An 18,157-nucleotide genomic window follows, 5' to 3' on the forward strand; every position below is an offset into this window, starting at 1 on the left:
GCATCATAGCATCCTGTTCATTCCTCTGGCCTTTAACCGTCGTTGGCCAGGCTTCAACAATGATTTCGTGATGCCTTTCACTATGCCCCATCGGCTCTTTGCCATCGGTTTGGCTTTCTCACCGCCGCAGTCACGTATATACGTCTACCTTTTCTTTGTTTGACCAAAAGCTACCATTTTCCTATTATTCTAATTGAGCATGTACTGACTGTGCACGTACGCGTCTTCTATGCCTTTGTTCTTCTTTCATTTGCATTCCTGTCTAATAATCCTCTGCACGGCTTGATCTGTGATCATGTATCTTTCGTATCACCTTATGCTGCTGGCAGCATCGCAAAGCGCATGCGCTATACCCATATATACGGGTAATCCGCTCTCCATGTAAGTTTAACATGCGTTGATGGAAAACAAGTTATAGCCCAGCATCTAAGAAATTTTAGCGCTTTGCGCTGGTATCAAGAGGGACGTCCTGTCTCGCTCATCCATAAGAGGAATCCGAATCCCCTTACTATCACCTTCGAGGATTCGAGTGGCAAGCCGTTTGCGACTGTTGACCAAACTGCAACACCTGCTCAACAAACAGTTGTTACAACTACGACGACTATAGCATTTTCCTCCGCAGCAGCAAATGGCACCTCTTCAGACACTACTTCTGTAGAGGCAACTTCTGTATCAAGTCAGGCATCTAGTAACGGAATTGCCGCTTCTCTAGCTGTCAGCTCAAATGTTGGAGGCATGGTCGGCTCGGTACCAGCGGTTGGAAACAATCCTGGATCGTCACCGTCTCCAACACAGTCACCAGAAATAACCTCATCGGGAGCCCAGAGCCTAATTTCCACGGCTACCTCGAATCAAGGCCCATTCTCCTCGTCTTTACCAGCTGCTAGCGACAATTCGGGTGCTTCGCAAGATGTGACTACGTTGTTTACCACAAGGTTGGTCACTATTACCGTCCCGAGGATCTTGAGTACTACTAGTGCAGCATCTTCAGCATCACAAGCTCCAACAATAGTGGTTCCTCAAATCTCTTCATCAGCTTTTGCCGCCATATCAAATGCCCCCGACGTACTTCAGCAGCCATCACCAGCAACGACATCGAATTCTGGTCCAAGTAATGGAGACACATTTCCCCTCGTGACTCCAACCAGTTCCACTGCACAAGCCCGCTCATCATCTACGCAACAAACTTTTTCTTCAATAGGGTCACAGGTCCCAAATTCACGAGTGTCATCAACGTTGACCTTTGTTATCGGCAGCGCATCTGCCGCGTCATCGTTGTCGACGGCACCAGATTCAGCATCGGCAACGGACTCAGAATCTGGGATACCTGTACCGACAGTGTTCACGATAACTCCTCCCGCAATCGTCACCACTATAACCATTGCGCCGCCAAATGCAACAAAGGTTTCTATTCCACCGGCTGCTGCATCTAACCTATCATCAGCCTCAGCATCTGCATCGGAAACGAAAAGCACGAGTCCATCTGGTCTTGACATCGTGCCAATTGGCTCTGCATCCGTTGTACAATCGACAGTGGGAGCTACAAACACTGACAGCAACGCTATTACTGTAACAACCACCGTATATAAGCATCATAGAACTTTCACGGTCATGGGGCACACAACGACGGTGACAAAAAGTTTATGAAATATTGACCCACGTGTGAAAAAGAAAGTCCTCATTGAGCTCTCCTTTTGCAGCCCGGAATATTTGTATACATTGGGGTCAGGAATGAGCTGAAGCTTAACAGTTGAAACTTATCAGATATAATAATCGTAATAATGGCGGATTCACGCATCTGCTTTCTATCATGAATTTTTCTTAGCTTCATGTGTGAATCAGGACCAGAGGTACAGACGTAGTATAAAGCAGATTGACGCCGTTGTGTCGAGCCGAGCCAAAAGGGATCCTCTTTGTTCAGTGAACTGTAACATGTTCTTTTGTCAACGTCTTTTCATCCATCCGTTGTGTCGCTCCGCATATAGTTATTAGCAGCAGAATTGCACCGTCGGATGTAGTGCGCCCCGGCTGCAGCGTCGCGCAGCTGAGAACACGAGAGCTGAGAGACGAAAAGCTGAGATCCACCCACTTTTCACAATGAGATTCCCAAGCCACGAACGAAAACTTCAATCCTGTCTACCAAACGTTCGAAACCCAATCTAAATAGTGCTTCGGACACTTTTTGGAAGCCGCCTGAATTTCCCATGAACAGCATTCCCGACTCTCACGGCGACGTCACTTCGGTATGGACCGCGCAAAGTCAGAACACTATCGCGCGATCGTGGATATGGGGAGCAATGGAATACGATTCTCCATCACCGATCTGTCTCCGGCCACGGCTCGCATCATGCCGACCGTCTATCAAGATCGCGCCGGCATATCGCTTTACGACGCCCAGTGGAGCTCCGGCCAGAAAGGCCCCATTCCGGACGACGTGATTGCGGACGTGATCCGAGCACTTGTTCGATTCAAGCGCACCTGCGCGGATTTTGGCGTCAAGGACGAGCACGTGCGCATCGTGGCTACGGAGGCCACGAGGCAGGCGATCAACTCCGAGGCGTATCGTGCGAAGATCAAGGAGGCTACGGGCTGGACGGTCGAAATGCTGGCGAAGGAAGAAGAGGGCCGCGTCGGCGCCATGGGCGTCGTGAGCAGCTTCTCTGCCGTCAGAGGATTGATGATGGACCTCGGCGGCGGAAGCACGCAGATCACCTGGCTCGTTGCTGAGAACGGTCATGTACGGATGAGCGACGCTGTCTCCGTCAGCATGCCTTACGGCGCGGCGGCGCTGATGAGACGCCTCACCGAGGCCAACAGGCTAGGCGGCAAATCTCTTGATGACCTCAGAGCCGAGATCACATCCAACCTCAAGGCTGCCGTGTTGACGATAGCCATACCACCAGAGATTCTGGACACGCAAGGAACGGAGGACGGCCTGACATTGTATCTATCCGGGGGCGGCTTCAGAGGATGGGGCTTTGTGCTCATGTCACAACATCCAGTTTCTCCCTACCCCATCCCAATCATAAATGGCTTCAAAGCCTCGATCGCCACCTTTCGAGACACGAGCCTGGTCAAGGCTGCAGCCGCAGCCGATGACGACATATTTCGAGTCTCAGAGCGTCGTGCCTCCCAGGTGCCCGCTGTGGCTCTCCTGGTGTCATGCATGGTCGACGCACTTCCGGACATCAAAACCGTTCGCTTCGCCCAGGGTGGTGTAAGGGAAGGTAGCCTGTTCAAAGACTTTGACGCGAAGACGAAAGAGGAACATCCACTCGTTACGGCGACCTCTCTCTTCACCAATGACTCAACGGGATCTTTACTTCATTTGCTTCAAGCCGCATCCCCCGGAGGACCCTCCCTTGCAAAAGACCTCATTATGGCTCTGGGACAAAGCTTGTACATCCACAACTCGCTTAACAAAGATCTCAAGTCTGCGGCGGCACTTCGGAGCACGACCACCGGTGCACTAGCTGGCGTTCACGGGGCTTCTCATGATGAACGCGCTGCTCTTGGCGTGATGCTGTGTGAACGATGGGGAGGGCTTAGCGACCTCCCACCTGGCGAGGCAAGTTTCTATCAAAGGCTTTTGCAGCTGCTTGGCCCTGAGTCTTCTTGGTGGTGCATTTACTACGGCCGTATTGCTGCTACTATTGGGGAGGTCTATCCTGCTGGCGTAGTTCCCCCTGGGCGCAAAAAATTACTCATCACATCGTCATGGGTGGATAAAGAAACGTCTAGGGCAGACCTCAGTAACGGAGAGATGAAATTGAAAGTGAAAGAAAAGTTGAAGGACAAAGTCAAAGATAAATGGAAGGACAAAAAGCATAAAGGCAAGAGCTCGGATGACGAGGAGGAGGACCTGAGAAAATCTCAGAAGTCTCTCAAGATAGTATTCGATTTCGGCCCGGATCTTGATTCAATTCTACTAACAGAAGGTGTCCAAAAGGCCCTACGTGCAGTAGAAAAGCTCGGTAAGAAGAAGAATTGGCCTGGTGATTGGGGTTGCAAAATTGATCTCAGGATCAAGAGTTTGAACTTGAACGACATGTCTATGAGTGAATAATGGTTTTCAAATCAGACACACAACTATTTCTTTTAACGATAGCGAAATGCTTGATATGCCGGGCATATAAGACGCCTGCAATGCTTCGTTGTATCTTCACTCCCCACAACACCTCCTGTGCATCTTAGCATGCTGTTCATACCTTGCGACTACATGCTTATGGAATCCTTAGTCCAGTCTACAGACGCCGGAAAAAATACACGTATGCAAATTTCTTCATTTCATCGATATCAACTGCCTTTGCCACCTTCTCGTCATTGAAGAGAACCCATGACGGCTTGTCCTCTCCTGGCACTGTCTTGCGAATGAATGCAACGTAGTGCCTATCCCATCAGATTAGTTAATTTCAGCTTCACAGAAGGATGCAAATAGGCTGACTTACCCAGCATGGATACTGTTCCCTTTGTGGCAGACTATGCTTTGAAGCTGAAACTCTGCCGGTAAAGAGTCACTTCCTGGAATTTTCTTTTCCTTGGGAGCTTCTGTTTCGGCATCATCAGCATTGCCTTCACCGAAATCGCCAGCGGCGTCGGGGTGACTGAACAACCACTCCACGGCACGCTCTACATCTCCACCGGTTTCTCTGAGAGCCTGTCTGGCTTGTGGAGCGTTGAAGCCCATGCCCTCAAGCATCTGCACTTTCTCCGGATCCGCTGAATTGCTAGACGCACCCCCACTACCCCCACTTAGATCAATCGGAGTGTCGATATCGGGATCGTCCATGTGCGCAAAGAGCCAGTTTGAAGCGGCTTCAGGATCTGCATTACCCGTTGCGTGCAAGGCTTTCTCGCAACGCACACGCGGAAAGCCCATCGCTTCGAGAACTCCCAGTGCTGATTCATTCGGCACAAACTTGTCTTTCGCGTTTGCAGAATCGGCGTCTTCAGGTAACTCTTCCTCGCCCTGCTGAAGGCCAGATGATTTATACGCATCGAAAGCGAAAGGAGCGTCGTCCACGATGACGGGGACATCCTGCTTCGTCGGCACCCAGTTGACTAGCTCGAAGCGGCGGGCATTTACAGCCAGGATTTTTGGGAACGTTTTGAAGGCGCTCCGTTTCTTGAAACCATCTTTACTGCCGCAAGATGGGCACGTGAGCTCGACGTGCTCGTCTGCTGTGAAGATGTCAAGACATTCCTTGAGTGTGACGGGTTCAAAATTATCCTTCTCCTTTTCCTTTTCTTTAACGCCTTTGCCATCCGATGTGCTCACATCTTCCATTCGCTCTTCTTTTGCTACACGCCGAATGGGGACTGGGATAGAAATGTTCTCCTGCTCGTCCTGCTTATAGCGTACTTTCTTGCAATTCAAACACTGTAGTCGCTGTTCCATGATAAAGCGGAACGCTTCCACGGGGTCCTGCAATGGTGCAGGATGCCGAGACCGAGTGACAAGCTTGAGCAAGTGGAGGAGAAATTCGAATGCATCTTGTTGGCGCATCGTGGAGAACTCCTCATGACCTCGACCGACGAGAAACTTGAGCATTGCTGGAGCAAGACCTTTTTGATGAGGCACCTCAGGGCTTGATTCCGTGCTGAAGATGTCTGCGTCCGGCTTTGAATAGCGTCCCGAGAGTAGGCCGTCTGCCATCTTGCGCATTTGTGTTTCCAAATCTTCTGCTGGCTTCGAAGATGCCGGTGGCGCCTCATTTGGGAAGAAGTATCTCTCTTTGAACTCAGAAAAGGCGAACAAAGATTGCAGCACACTATTCATATAGCAGCTGTTGCCCAAGTTCTTTAATCCCGTGAAGCCTGGGCCGAAAATTGGGCGCAGTTCTTTGCCGTCTTCAGTCGTCATTGAGAACTCCCATCGTAGATTCTGCTCAATTTGCATCTCATTCAAACTTTTCTCCGTCTTCTGTCGATCTTTTATGTTGATTCCCCAGTTGGCAAGGTGGGCTGGTAGCTCTGGATCTATCCTCTCTTCGTCGCACGCGTAGCAATAGATATCGGCTGTGCCGTCGGCGGTCAGAGAGCCTAACTTGACGGCCACCGGATGTGATGTTTCTTTTGTATGCTCCACACCGTGGCCATTCCCACCAAGGCCACCGTGCTGGGTACGCCCACATCCCAAGTTGCCACAGCTCAAACATAGCCATAAATTCTCCTTGAGGTCGCACTTTGAGCATTTACCAAGGGATTGGCTATCTATCTGTCTACCGGGGCCCTGTTCTAAGCAGAGAGTGTGCTCGCACGCCGTCAGCTCTTGTTCCCAAGCCTTAATCTCCTCCTGCCGCGCAAACGTGTTTGCCTTGAGCACGCCGTCAACAACTTCTGCAATCTTCCCTGAGCTCCTGGCAACATCTTCTACACCGCATTCGTAACATTTGACCACTGTCACTGTGTCGTACCGATCCTCCTCAGTCTCGGCGGCGATGGCAAGTTTCGTGATCTTCTGTGGCGGCTCTTCGCGCATGACCTTCTTCCGCGTGCGTTTGATGTTAAGAACAAGGGGATGGCCGCTGCTCTGAACGTGCAACAGCGAGTGGTTATGTTCGCTGTCTGGGCATCCCCCGTTGAAGCAGTACAGGCAAACGTCCAGGCCAGCCGGGTCGTCGATGCTATCGAAGCATTGTGTACAGTCTTCGCGGTATACTGACTGTGAAGGAGAGGGAGGGCGCAGCTCAGCATCGGCCACGTGTTTACAAGACATGTCGTAGGCTGTGGCTAGAGAAATTCAAAGTCGGAGAAGAGAAGGGTTGAAAGGCTGAAGCTAAGGGAAGCTGCACGACCGTATGGCCACTCTTGTTTGTGATCCTCCAGGCACAACTGCAAGTGGGGCACGCCCTTAGTACGTCATGTCCGGCAGCGGAAGCAGGTCCTTTGCACTGCGGACACAGAAATACGCAGGCTGCGCAAGTTTCAGTACAGCGCCTGATCCTCGACCAATTCATCAGGCTCCTCCAGACTCCAGAGACTGCCCGTCGCACAACAACAAATCCCATTACACAGCTTGCCTCGAGCGGGACAGCTTGCATCTGGGGGATGTAACGCTCACAAAGAACTGCCTTTGTGGACTCTGGGGTTCCACGATCATACTTCACTCAAGCTATCACACCATCTTGGCGCTCGTGCTGACTTTCACGGGCTGCTACTAAGCTTCCATTCTTCTAATAATTGCTCAACCCGATACCCGGTGGCCCAGCCGAGGTCTTTTTCGATATCCTGTATAAGAGTGATGACAATCTTCTGGTCTCTTGCATCAGTAAGGCATCTTCCAGCTATGTACAGTGGCTGCAGCATATGTATTCGCGCAGGATCATGAGGTCTACCAAGAGCAATAGAGCATATTTCAATAGCATGTGTGCGCAACTCGGTCTGCATCGACCGGTATACAGAGAGCAAGTCTTTCCTTTGTGCAACCATTCCTGGTTCATGCGACGAGGCCCATCCATACAGAATCTTGCTCGGACGGTGGATCAACAAGAGCATTCTGGCCATGTGGTACGACTGCATAGTTGAAGCGCACATACTGTTGCTATACCAGGTTTCCCACTTCAGGTTCGGCGATATTTGGTCATCGATCGGTATCCGCGCGGACGGCTGGAAGCTCGAAGGCAAACCTTCATACCAAACTTTGACCTCAAGATCTAAAGCCTGCCATACTGCTGTAGCTTGGGAGTCGTCGTCCGAGACAGTCGCAATGAAATTCGCGATCTTGGACAGCAGCCATACTAAGGCATTCGAGATCATGTCGTCTCCCATCGACTCTTCAGAAGGGTCGATTGAATTATTACTCGAGACGACTAGACCGCGATCATTCAACAAAAGACCCATTGCACGCCACATGTCGAGATCATCGGTATCTAAACGTGTTGGCTTACAAGCAATCACTACAGTCAGGGTCAGTGCATGCAATGTCGTAGCACGGGAGTGGACCAACGAGAGGCCAAGAAGTCCTGTCTAGCGAAATTCCAAAATACTGCCCTCAATGCCTTCGGCGGTTTTGGTACGGATGCAGCCGGTCGCGGCGATGGTTGGAACTGGAAGAGCCCCTCCTCATGATTGAGTTGAAGTAATGACTGTGTTCCGTCGAGATGCCTCGACCAGCCAGCTGTCGTAGCACTTAGAAACTCGTAATTGCAAAGTATCGTCGCCGCCGCGATTGTCTCATCATCGTATCTTCGGTTGTAACCATCGCGTTGGGCGTGATGACCTTCCGAGATGTGCTTCATCAGCAAGGAAATGCTCTTGTCATAATACTTCATACCAAGCCACATAAAATCGATTGCAGCATGCTCTGGCCAAGTTTCCATGTCCGACAGTCGGCTGGCCACTCCCCCTCGAACAGATTTCCGACCTTTAACGCGTCCCAACTGCTTGGCAGCAAATGCGCATGCTGCATATTTCAATAGCAGATTTCCTCGGGCACGGACCGGTACTTGACGGCTATAGAAGCATTCCAGATCGAACAAATCCATCCATTTCGCAGGTGTCTCTGCAAAGTGTCGAAGCAGAAAGCTAGTCTCTCGATTTTCGTCAATCAGTGAGTTTTGAAGCGAGTGATTCGCGACTACTGGGGGAGCATGCGTGTTCGGAGATAACGCTTGTTGGTGGTGCTCATCATGCGTCGGGTTAGTGTTCAGTTGATGGCGACGATCATCATCTAGCGATTCGAGGCTTTCTACCCAAATTTCATGCTCTGTGGGAAGTGCGTAAGGTTCTACAATACGCCCCTGGGGGTTTTGGGAAACTTCACTGCTGCTAGTGCCGACGGAGCACGGTGTGTATGATGTTGTTGGGGGCACGGGGGAAGGCTGATCTAGCGATTGAATATTAGAACTCTGATGTGACTGCGAATGTTGTTCCTGAGCATTTGGATTTGCAAAGACTCCTGTGACGTATTCCGTGAATATGATTAAAGATCCTGCCCTAGATCGGAAACCTTACTTTCTGATGATATGTGGACCCAAGCGTTTTCTGTTCTAGTTGATTCGACGGACTCCCCGGGAACTGATACGTTTTTCGAAGAGGATTTCGCTGATCGCTGTAAGACAAACGATGATTTATGCTGGCGAAATATGGGAGTGGTGCTATCGCATTGTCTCCCAGTCCTAACGCACTCGCCACATGAAGGATAATGCTCATCGCACTTTATCTTTCGGCGACGGCAGTATAGACTTCGAATGATTAGCGCAGTTCACGAACTATACACGCTGCATCGAAGGGCCCTACCACCCTGTCCGCGATCTTTGGACTCTAACTTTGTGTTGACGACTAGGGGCCGGCGTCCTTTGCGGCTCCTCATCCATAACACGTCCCCACGTCTTTTGCCTTACATTCGTAACTGTTCGCAATTTCCAATTTCTGAAGTGCACTTCAATACCTAGTACCACGGGTTTGGTGTGTGGATGTATTCGTTCTCTCGAAGTAGATCGAGAAAGAGGGGAAGACTGGATAATGGCGCAACTCCATTCAATGAGATCCTTGGCTAACTATAATTGTGTAGATGATTTATGATTGGTTGCGTCTGTCGACGAATTTTGTTTGACCCCGCTAGTTCTAGTGATTCCCCACGTTTGTGCGATCTTTATCATTTTGGTTTAGTTGATGCTTCTTCTGCTGAAGCCATGCACAGTAACAGGGTCATTTGTACGAACGAACAAGAAGAATTTCGAATGACCAGCCATCAGTATTTTGACTACAATGCTCACTGAAGCGAAGTTTGCAAGTCCGGCAACTAAATCAATTTGCATAAGCGAGCAATAAGAGCAGCATCAATGCAGCCGAGAGATGTTCCCTGCGTATTAAGCAAGCTGGTTTTGTGCGGCAAGTTCTATGCAAATCAGTAAATAAAAATTTAAATTGAAACGAACTATAGCACAGCAACATTGATATCGAAGCTCAATATGCTAAATTCTCCCGCATTCGTAGACGTTCATCCAACGAAAGTTTCATTTGAATGAGGATAAACATGCCAAGTTGTTCATACTTCCTCTTTAATGCAGCTATCTCACATATGATTGAGAGAATGATAGAACTGCCCTTAAGCACCTTTCTCTCATGCATTCCAATCCTGTACGCTCTACTGTTCTTTGGTTGCAATTGTCGAATCTAGTTTGTCTTGAATCTGATTATCATACTGGTGAGCAATCTCTTGATCTGCCTCGACATATTCTGCCGGACGTTCGAGCTGGGTAGCAATCTTGTTTCTAAATACGAAAATACCAGGGTTGTGCGCAAAAAATCTATCAATGTCCTCGAGTGATCGGTTAGCCGTCTCTGGATAAAAGAAATACGTTGTCGGAACAAACGAGGCACAGATTACAGCCCAAATGATCCAAAATTTGTAACCAAGGTTTTCGATGCCCGGAGGCGTGATTTGGGCAACCATGTAGTTCATAATCCAGTTGGTGGCCATAGCGAGACTGGATCCCTTGGCTCGAAATGCCAGTGCGTTGACCTCCGTTGGGTACAGCCATGGGACACCTAGGACACCCATGGCGAACGAGGCAAAAAAGACGAAGAAAAAGCTGACGGCAACAATTCCCAACTTGTATGAATCTCCTTTCCCAGTCTCTGAAAGCCCAATTGCGATGGAGATGACGATCCAACAGATCGAGCATGCGGTAGCAGAAGTCATCATGACCTTGCGACGCCCGTAACGTTCTATGACAAAGTAGGTAAGGAAGGAGAATATGAGGTAATCGACGGAGCCAGCGGCTGCTAGAATTCTAGCCATGAGCTCGCTCAAACCAATCGCATGAATAAAAACGTACTGTAATTCGGTCAATTGGAGTCAAGCAGACTGCGTTGACGAACTCACTGTCATGTAGTAAGAGGTAACATTGATGCCGCTGATCTGGTTCATCGCTTGCATCCAGGCGCCAAGTATCATTCTGCGAACCACGCCAGCGGGTCCTCTGCCAGTTATCAATTGCCACCATGTATAGTTGACAGAATATTCGGTGTCTAGAACATCTTTGATGATCGAGAACTGCGTTTTGACAGACGCCGAGTCTGCAGTAGCGCCGTTTCCTTCCAAAGCTGCAAGGACCTCACAAGCTTCCTCAAATTGGCCTTTGCGGATTAATAGACGTGGTGAGTCTGGTAGAAATGGACACATCAACAGGATAAGTGCAGAGAAAACTAGGATTTGTTAGAAATGGTTCATTCAAACACAGCTTGCAGCTCACTCACAGATCTGAAATGCGAGCGGAAATCGCCAGGAGACACTCCCAGGTGCAAAGGAGAATCCCAAGGTAAGCCAATTAGACAAACAAAAGCCAGTGATGCAATTTGCCATTTGAATGATGACCAACTTTCCGCGGCTCCTCATCTTTCCGGTCTCAGACTGCCAAACTCCAGCCGTGGCGGTATTCATTCCAGTTCCCAATCCGGCGACGACACGCCCAACGTACATTTGCGCCGGACCAAATGACGCGGCCTGGATTACTGCGCCAATTGCGATAATGGAGCTCCCGAGCATGAGTGTCTTCGGCCTACCGAGTTTGTCTCCAGTATACAACGTTGACAGAGCGCCACCGAAGCAACCGAGATTGTATACAGACGTCATGGTGCCTTGGTCCTTGGTGTTTGGATTGCCCATGGTGTCGAGGAAATCCTGTTTGACCAAAACATTTCCAAATACACCCTGTCTTGGTATTAGGAAAATCAATTTACGAATCTTGAGTTCTGTACCTGATCGTATCCATAGAAAACAAGAACGGTGCTGGCGGCTATGGATATCCACATGGTCAGGGCATTGCCCGAGCCTCCAAGGTATCTTGTCCTCCCACCCATTCTCGCGAAACCCATGATAGGTTAAAATTCTCGCAAAAGATGGCGCGAGGTTGGAAGTGTCTTGATTCAAGTGAGCAAAACTCGATTATGAGTCGAACATGTCGAAGAACTGGGTCCATTGTGGGCCTTCATATACAACTCTCATCCCGTCAAAGTGGGCACGGTGATCTTCGCGAGATTTGTACGTAGACCCACTACCCCGAGTTCCCCAGAAAACTTTCTCCGCAGATTGTCACTCGCAAACCAAGCTAAAACAGCGTGCCCAGCAAGACTTCTCCAAAGAAGGAAATATAAGCCTCGCTAGATGAGGAAATTTAGGAATTCAACCCCAGACAGCTGTGCACATGCTGAAACTTGCATGAGCAGAAGGCTGACGTCGTATCCACACTGATCGCAAGTTTCTTTCCCATGCATGGATTTTATGCTATGCCTCACAACCATTGGATCTTGTACCGAAGAACGGAACAGCGTATGACTTGGATTACAAAAATAATTCCACTAGAGCTTGAAGGATTCTGTCCGCAGAGGTTCCTTTGAACCGAGCCCATCGCTTAGCATGCGCTGCTAATGTACGCAATCCATCACAAGGCTCGGAAATATGTACAGCGAAATCATCTGTCTTCTCGTGTTGCAAAACTAGCATATCAATATGCAGGTCTTGACATAGGCTTATGGTTCGGTCGACGTATCAATTGAACCCCGTTGAGAGTGTATGGAAAGTTAATGATGATAGAATAACCAAAAATGAGGGTGAAATGCAAAAAGATGAACATTCAAGGAAAGCCGGGATGAAAGAGGGGGGCAAAGACGTGAAGACTTTCATTCCAGCTTAAATCCTGTAGACAGCATAAAGTTTGGCTACTACTTCTACGTTCTATTTGTGTGTCAAAATAAAGTACTCTGATTATTGTCATTGTTATCAAGGCTTTTTTGTTGTCACCCTCAGGACTGGTCCCAACAAGCTCGTCACCGCTGAAATCAACATCCACCAAAGCGAAACGTGAGAGAAAATCTGTTTCCCATCGTTTGAAGTGTACAGAACATCATCCCGGCGTATGAATATGCTCCGCAGCCAATAGTGCCATTGCCAATGAGGATACACCATGAGGTTCTTCCCTGTCTGTGGTTCCACGTACCAATTCGTACAACCCGATGACCAGACCAACTCTTTCGCTCTTCTCTGAATCCAGCTGTTCTCAGCCTTTTCTGCCTCTTGCTTAATTTCAACTGTTGCAATGTCTCTCCGACTTGGCCAAATCGACCACTTCTTATGGATCGAGTTGAGAACAGGGTCAAGCATACGTAAGGCGAAGTTGATTTGGCATTCGCTTGAGTATATGACAGATAAATGGCCATTAACGGTGTTCGGCCCCATCATTATGAAGAAGTTTGGGAAGCCGGAAATGCAAGTGCCGTAATATGCTTGTGGGAGACCTTCGTTATGCTTTTTCCACTTGAAATTGGGTCAGAATGCGTGTATAGAGCGACTTCAAAAGACTTACATGTTGATTGATGCTGATACCCTCACGTCCAATTATCTCGAGTGGAGCAAGAAGTGTAGTTGTCTCAAAGCCTGTTGCGAGAATAATTGCATCTACCCCGATCTCCCTTCCTGATTTGAAGACTGCCCCGTTTTTGGTTATCCGTTCGACGCCATCTTTCGATATCAGCTCAACGTTGTCTTGATGAAGACACTTTAAATAATCTGTGTCAAAGACACGTCGTTTACAGCCAACTTCGAATTTTGGGATCAGTGCATCCACGTACTTTGCTGGAGCATTTTTTCTGATGTACTCCTTGGATGCTTCCCCAAGTTTCTGTCTAGCTTTTGCGCCAGTATCTGTTTCAAACATTGTCCATTCCGCTTCTAGTTCAGCATATATTTTCGCCCTAAGCAGTCGCATGACTCCTGGAATGCGCATGCACATCTTGAATGTATTAGAGTATATAGGGTTTGGTCTCTCCAGAAGCCAATGTGGCTGGCGAGAAACTTGATAGACATATTTCGCTGTTTCAGATATGACCGGGACAAATTGTGTAGCACTGCACCCGTTTCCTATCTAGTGTCAACGTCTCTTCTCGTAGCTGAAGTCGCGTCTGACATTACCTAGAACAAGAACTTTTTTATTGGCATGATTGAATGAGTGATCCCATCTAGACGAGTGAAAGATCTTTCCTTCAAAGTTTTCCTTTCCAGGAATGTCACACTCTTTTGGCGTGCTGAGAGCACCAACAGCAGAAACCAGAGCCTTGCATCTTCTTTGGAATATTGTCTTAGAAGACGAATCATAGATTGACACTGTCCAGGAATTGGAGCTCTCTTCCCACTGCGCTTTTTGAATTGCGCATTTCAGTCTGATATGATTGTCAATGCCAAAGGTCTTTGCCACTCTCTTAAAGTAGGCGAGGATTTCTGGTTGCATCGGAAATTTTCTGGACCAGTCCGGGTTCAGAGCGAAAGAGTAAGAATAGAAGTGGCTAGGAACATCAACCCCACATCCTGGATACGTGTTGATAGCCCAAGTGCCGCCTATATCGTTCGATTTTTCATAGATCTCAAATGTGGCAGATTTGTAGCGGCGTTTGAGTTGTATGGCAAGCCCTATGCCGGACATACCGCCTCCTATAATAATGATATCAGTATCTGTAGCCATTATGAAGATGTCGAAGAAAGTTGAACGAGTAATAGGGTTAAGAAAAGATAAGACAGGATAGAGATCTCTTTGATTTTGATCACGAAGTATATGGAGTGCGACTTCTAGACTGATACTCTGGGCTTGTGAAGATTGAATATATTTCGTAACTACGAGTGTATCGTGATCTTCCTGGTTTCTTTCTCTACGGCAAGTTCTAACCGAGACTAGCGCGGTTCTCCTTAGTTCCTTGGAAATATTTTGCTTCGCAACTAGGAGAAAATTACGATCAGACTGTGATCATATTGTGAGGCGAGATTGGATGATAAGCTCCGAGCGTCGAACTGATCACACTTGTGAGCTGAGGATCTTCGAAGACGCTTAAATTTCCGTTTTTAGACTACGACTGCGTCAAGCCTGAATCCAGTAAGTTACGCACACTTTGTTCCCTGTCTAGCTTATTCTAGTGCAGGTCTTTTCCACTTCGAATATGTTACCCGCGCATCAACGGCAGCAAGGAACTCGATGTGGCCGTCAAGAAGAATGAAGGAGTAAGACGGCATTCTCATAAAGTGCTCTTGAGCTGAGTGGCTTTCATTGGAATGTATGAAACGGTCAAGCCCCTTTGCGGCGGAGGCAGCGAACGAAACGGCATCTTAATTACCTGATATGGGAATTTATTGGCCCCACGAAGGTTGTGACAATCTCTCCCACACTTCCTTTTCTCCTATTGCCGCAGCACTAACTGTATGTCCTGCACCGCTTGGTCCGGGGTCGTTGAGCACCTCTACTTTCCGCACCTGGCCTTTTCCAACCTCCAGCACGGTTCCGCCGACATGCTCTTTCCTCTGAATCAGATCGAGCATCACTTCGGCAACATCTTCGGCCGTGACCCATTCGTCCCGTTCTGGATCAATCCATTTCAACTTTTCGGCGTGGTCTGTCCAGAGCGGAGTTTTGATAACGCCAGGAGCTACACAATTGACCCTGATTGTTGGCAGCTGGGGATTTGGAGGTGTTTCAAGCAACGCCATCGAACGCACAAACCCGGAGATTGCAAATTTGGAGGCCACATACAATGGGCACTGTAAGATTGGTCTCTGTGCCGCAATGCTCGAAATGTGAACCACAACCCCCGGTCGATTGTGTTTTATGAAATGGGCAATGGCAAGCTGTGTGCATCGGATAGGATGCGTGACGTTGATGTCCATTGCAGCATACCTTCCTCCAGATCTATCGTCTTTTGTCGTGGCCGTTCCCGGCGGAATCCAGAAATTTGAGAACGGTGGCTCGTAGACGCCAGCGCCAGGACATACAATATCAGCACCGCCAAATACTTCCTCGGCAATGGCAAACATTGCCTCTAACTGTAGCCAATCCGTCACATCCGTCTTCTTGTATACCGCTCGCGGCTTTTTGTCATTCTTGTGATTGTATGATGCCACAACTTCTTCGGCTTCCGGACGAAGAGCGAGGTCTGCAAAGACAACATTGCAATCATTGTTCAGAAGCAGTTTCGCAAATGCGAGATTGATACCCGAGCCGGCACCAGTGACTATTGCAGTTTTGCCGGAGACATTGAGCGCCATTGTGGACAGAGGTGCGCAACTAAGTTTCGGGAACGGAGCGAGAACGCTGAATGTTAAGAATCGCAGAATGTGCTGACTTGAATGGACAATAGGCAATGATTGGTGATTTTATCGTAACTTTGGAAGGGAACCCACAGCCTTGCGTTCACATAGCTCAAGCAAAGAGCTGTTGACGCTACTCATTACAGCATTGATAAACAATGTCCAGACTACGAACGATGTGCCTAAATTTCCCATTCTGTCTAGCTTATCGCGGATAGAAAAGGGAATTCCAAAGACCGAGCTAGCCACAGTTCGCGTTTGCCCAGAGAGCCTTGTTCTGCTTGTTCTGGGTTCGGGTTAAGATCTAGCGAATGACACTAGACATCGGACCGAAGAACGTCATGTGCGACCCCGCCGAGAATGCGGTTCTTCCGGGAATAACTCTGGGGCTCTTGTGTGGAGCAAATAACCGAAAATGGAAATATAAAGCGTCCTGACAGTCCGCTCTCGCAATGTTTTGTGACACCATGATCGAATTATAGATCAACTTTGCGAGTAAGTCAAAGACTACCATATGCTTAATGCAAAAGCTAGAGAATCATGTTCGAACTAGATAGCCCAGGTAGCTCATGGGGCTGCATCCATGGCGCAATGAAGGGGAAAGACAAATACTGGAGCAACGGAAAGTAGTGAAGCGTGTAGACTGTTAAATTTGATGGCACTCTACGATCTTTAAATTTTCCCTCTTGCTCTCTCGTAATTCAATGGTACCGCGCAGATATGACCAATACGAAACACTTCGTGGAGGGCGACGACATCGTCCTCGATGCGCTACAAGGTCTCGTCACCGTTAGTCCACATCTGCTTATCGACTTAGAAAACAAAGGTATCAAGTATCTGAATCCCTCCTAAGCTCTCAGTCACTGAGCTTACATTAAGCTGTATTCGATGGCCGTTCTGACGGGGATAAAATTGTCACTCTTATTTCTGGAGACGGCGCCGGCCATGAACCTGCATTCGCAGCATACGTCGGGCAAGACCTCCTGCACGCTGCGGTCTCAGGACATGTATTTGCCTCTCCCAGCGCTCGTCAGGTCACCAACACCATCCTGCAGGCTGGAGGGAAGGCTGGTACGATCTTGATTATTATGAACTACACTGGCGATGTTCTCCATTTTCGCTTGGCCGCAGAGAAAGCTCGACTTGCTGGCCATAAGGTCGATATTACAACTGTTGGTGACGACGTTTCTGTTGGTCGGGCGCGTAGCGGTAAGGTTGGCCGTCGCGGTCTTGCCGGAACGGTCCTGGTTGAGAAAATCTTGGGCGCCGCTGCTCACATGGGTGTCCACTGGGAAGAATTGCTTCTTCTTGGATATGAAGTTGCGAACAACCTGGTGACTGTCGGCGTTGCCCTAGATCATGTGCACGTACCTGGACACGAGGTTTCCGAAAGCCAGTCAAATGCCTCATAGGTCGAGCTTGGAATGGGTATACACAATGAACCTGGCTTTAAGGTTTTGGAGCCAAAGCCGAGAATTGATGACCTTGTTGCCGCAATGTTGACCCAATTACTGGACCAAAAGGATTCCGTTCGAGCATTTGTCCGCTTCGACGACGCTGAAAGCATTGTGCTCTTGGTGAACAACCTTGGTGGCGTGTCACAGCTGGAACTCTATGCAATCGCAAACGAAGTCGTGAAGCAGCTGGTTGAGTAATCTTGAACAGATGATCAGTCCATCAAAAAGAAGTCGCTGAATCTTAGCTAGAGGCGAAAATTGGTAAGCCACCTCGTGTATTTGCTGGACCGTTCATGACCAGTCTGGATTGTAGAGGCTTCAGCATCACTCTTTTGAAAACAAGAAACAACGTTCTGTCATATTTGGATGCTCCGACAGACGCCCCAGGCTGGCCAGCAGCTATATTAACCTCAGACGCATGGCGAAAGAACTATCTGGGTAGGACTAAACACACTCAAGGTGGAGCTTCGAGAAAATATGTTGAAAGCTCATTATTGGGTATGCACGCTTTTAATCCTCTTTGAGCTATACTGAGTAAATCTGCAGTGGATTCTGATGCGTTTAAAAAGAGTCTCAAGGCTGCTTGTGATAATCTTATCTTGGCCGAGCCTCGCATCACAAAGTATGA

At 48.6% G+C, this 18,157-nt stretch overlaps 5 protein-coding genes across 5 annotated transcripts; 2 read left to right on the top strand and 3 right to left on the bottom strand.

Annotated features, from left to right (window-relative positions):
* Positions 1–295: 295 nt before the first annotated feature.
* Positions 296–1,750, top strand: PV09_03624 (uncharacterized protein; the record flags this gene model as incomplete). The annotated part of the gene is made up of 2 exons (XM_016356844.1): positions 296–381; positions 441–1,750. 2 exons carry the CDS (start codon positions 296–298, stop codon positions 1,645–1,647), a joined length of 1,293 nt encoding a protein of 430 aa, XP_016215637.1. The 3' UTR covers positions 1,648–1,750.
* Positions 1,751–2,086: 336 nt separating this feature from the next.
* Positions 2,087–4,284, top strand: PV09_03625 (uncharacterized protein). The gene has a single exon (XM_016356845.1). The coding sequence runs from the start codon at positions 2,246–2,248 to the stop codon at positions 4,064–4,066; it is 1,821 nt and encodes a 606-aa protein (XP_016215638.1). The 5' UTR covers positions 2,087–2,245; the 3' UTR covers positions 4,067–4,284.
* Positions 4,009–6,806, bottom strand: PV09_03626 (uncharacterized protein). The gene is made up of 2 exons (XM_016356846.1): positions 4,449–6,806; positions 4,009–4,389 (listed from the first exon to the last, which is right to left on the bottom strand). Exons 1-2 carry the CDS (start codon positions 6,716–6,718, stop codon positions 4,245–4,247), a joined length of 2,415 nt encoding a protein of 804 aa, XP_016215639.1. The 5' UTR covers positions 6,719–6,806; the 3' UTR covers positions 4,009–4,244.
* Positions 6,807–7,146: 340 nt separating this feature from the next.
* Positions 7,147–8,321, bottom strand: PV09_03627 (uncharacterized protein; the record flags this gene model as incomplete). Its single annotated transcript, XM_016356847.1, has 2 exons — positions 7,147–7,898; positions 7,949–8,321. The coding sequence occupies 2 exons, from the start codon at positions 8,319–8,321 to the stop codon at positions 7,147–7,149; spliced, it is 1,125 nt and encodes a 374-aa protein (XP_016215640.1).
* Positions 8,322–12,727: 4,406 nt separating this feature from the next.
* On the bottom strand, positions 12,728–14,570 carry PV09_03628 (uncharacterized protein; the record flags this gene model as incomplete). Its single annotated transcript, XM_016356848.1, has 3 exons — positions 13,916–14,570; positions 13,311–13,864; positions 12,728–13,261 (listed from the first exon to the last, which is right to left on the bottom strand). Exons 1-3 carry the CDS (start codon positions 14,460–14,462, stop codon positions 12,728–12,730), a joined length of 1,635 nt encoding a protein of 544 aa, XP_016215641.1. The 5' UTR covers positions 14,463–14,570.
* Between the last annotated feature and the right edge of the window lie 3,587 nt (positions 14,571–18,157).

This window comes from Verruconis gallopava (genome assembly GCF_000836295.1).
Source record: "Verruconis gallopava strain CBS 43764 unplaced genomic scaffold supercont1.9, whole genome shotgun sequence".
In the NCBI taxonomy this organism is placed as follows: domain Eukaryota; kingdom Fungi; phylum Ascomycota; class Dothideomycetes; order Venturiales; family Sympoventuriaceae; genus Verruconis; species Verruconis gallopava.

What these genes read in the sequence shown, in the direction of transcription:
- PV09_03625 (XM_016356845.1), top strand. Translation starts at nt 2,246, where the DNA reads ATGGACCGCGCAAAGTCAGAACACTATCGCGCGATCGTGGATATGGGG.
- PV09_03626 (XM_016356846.1), bottom strand. Translation starts at nt 6,718, where the DNA reads ATGTCTTGTAAACACGTGGCCGATGCTGAGCTGCGCCCTCCCTCTCCT. An exon ending in GGGAACAGTATCCATGCTGG is followed by an intron (nt 4,390 to 4,448) that starts GTAAGTCAGCCT and finishes CTGATGGGATAG; the next exon opens with GCACTACGTTGCATTCATTC.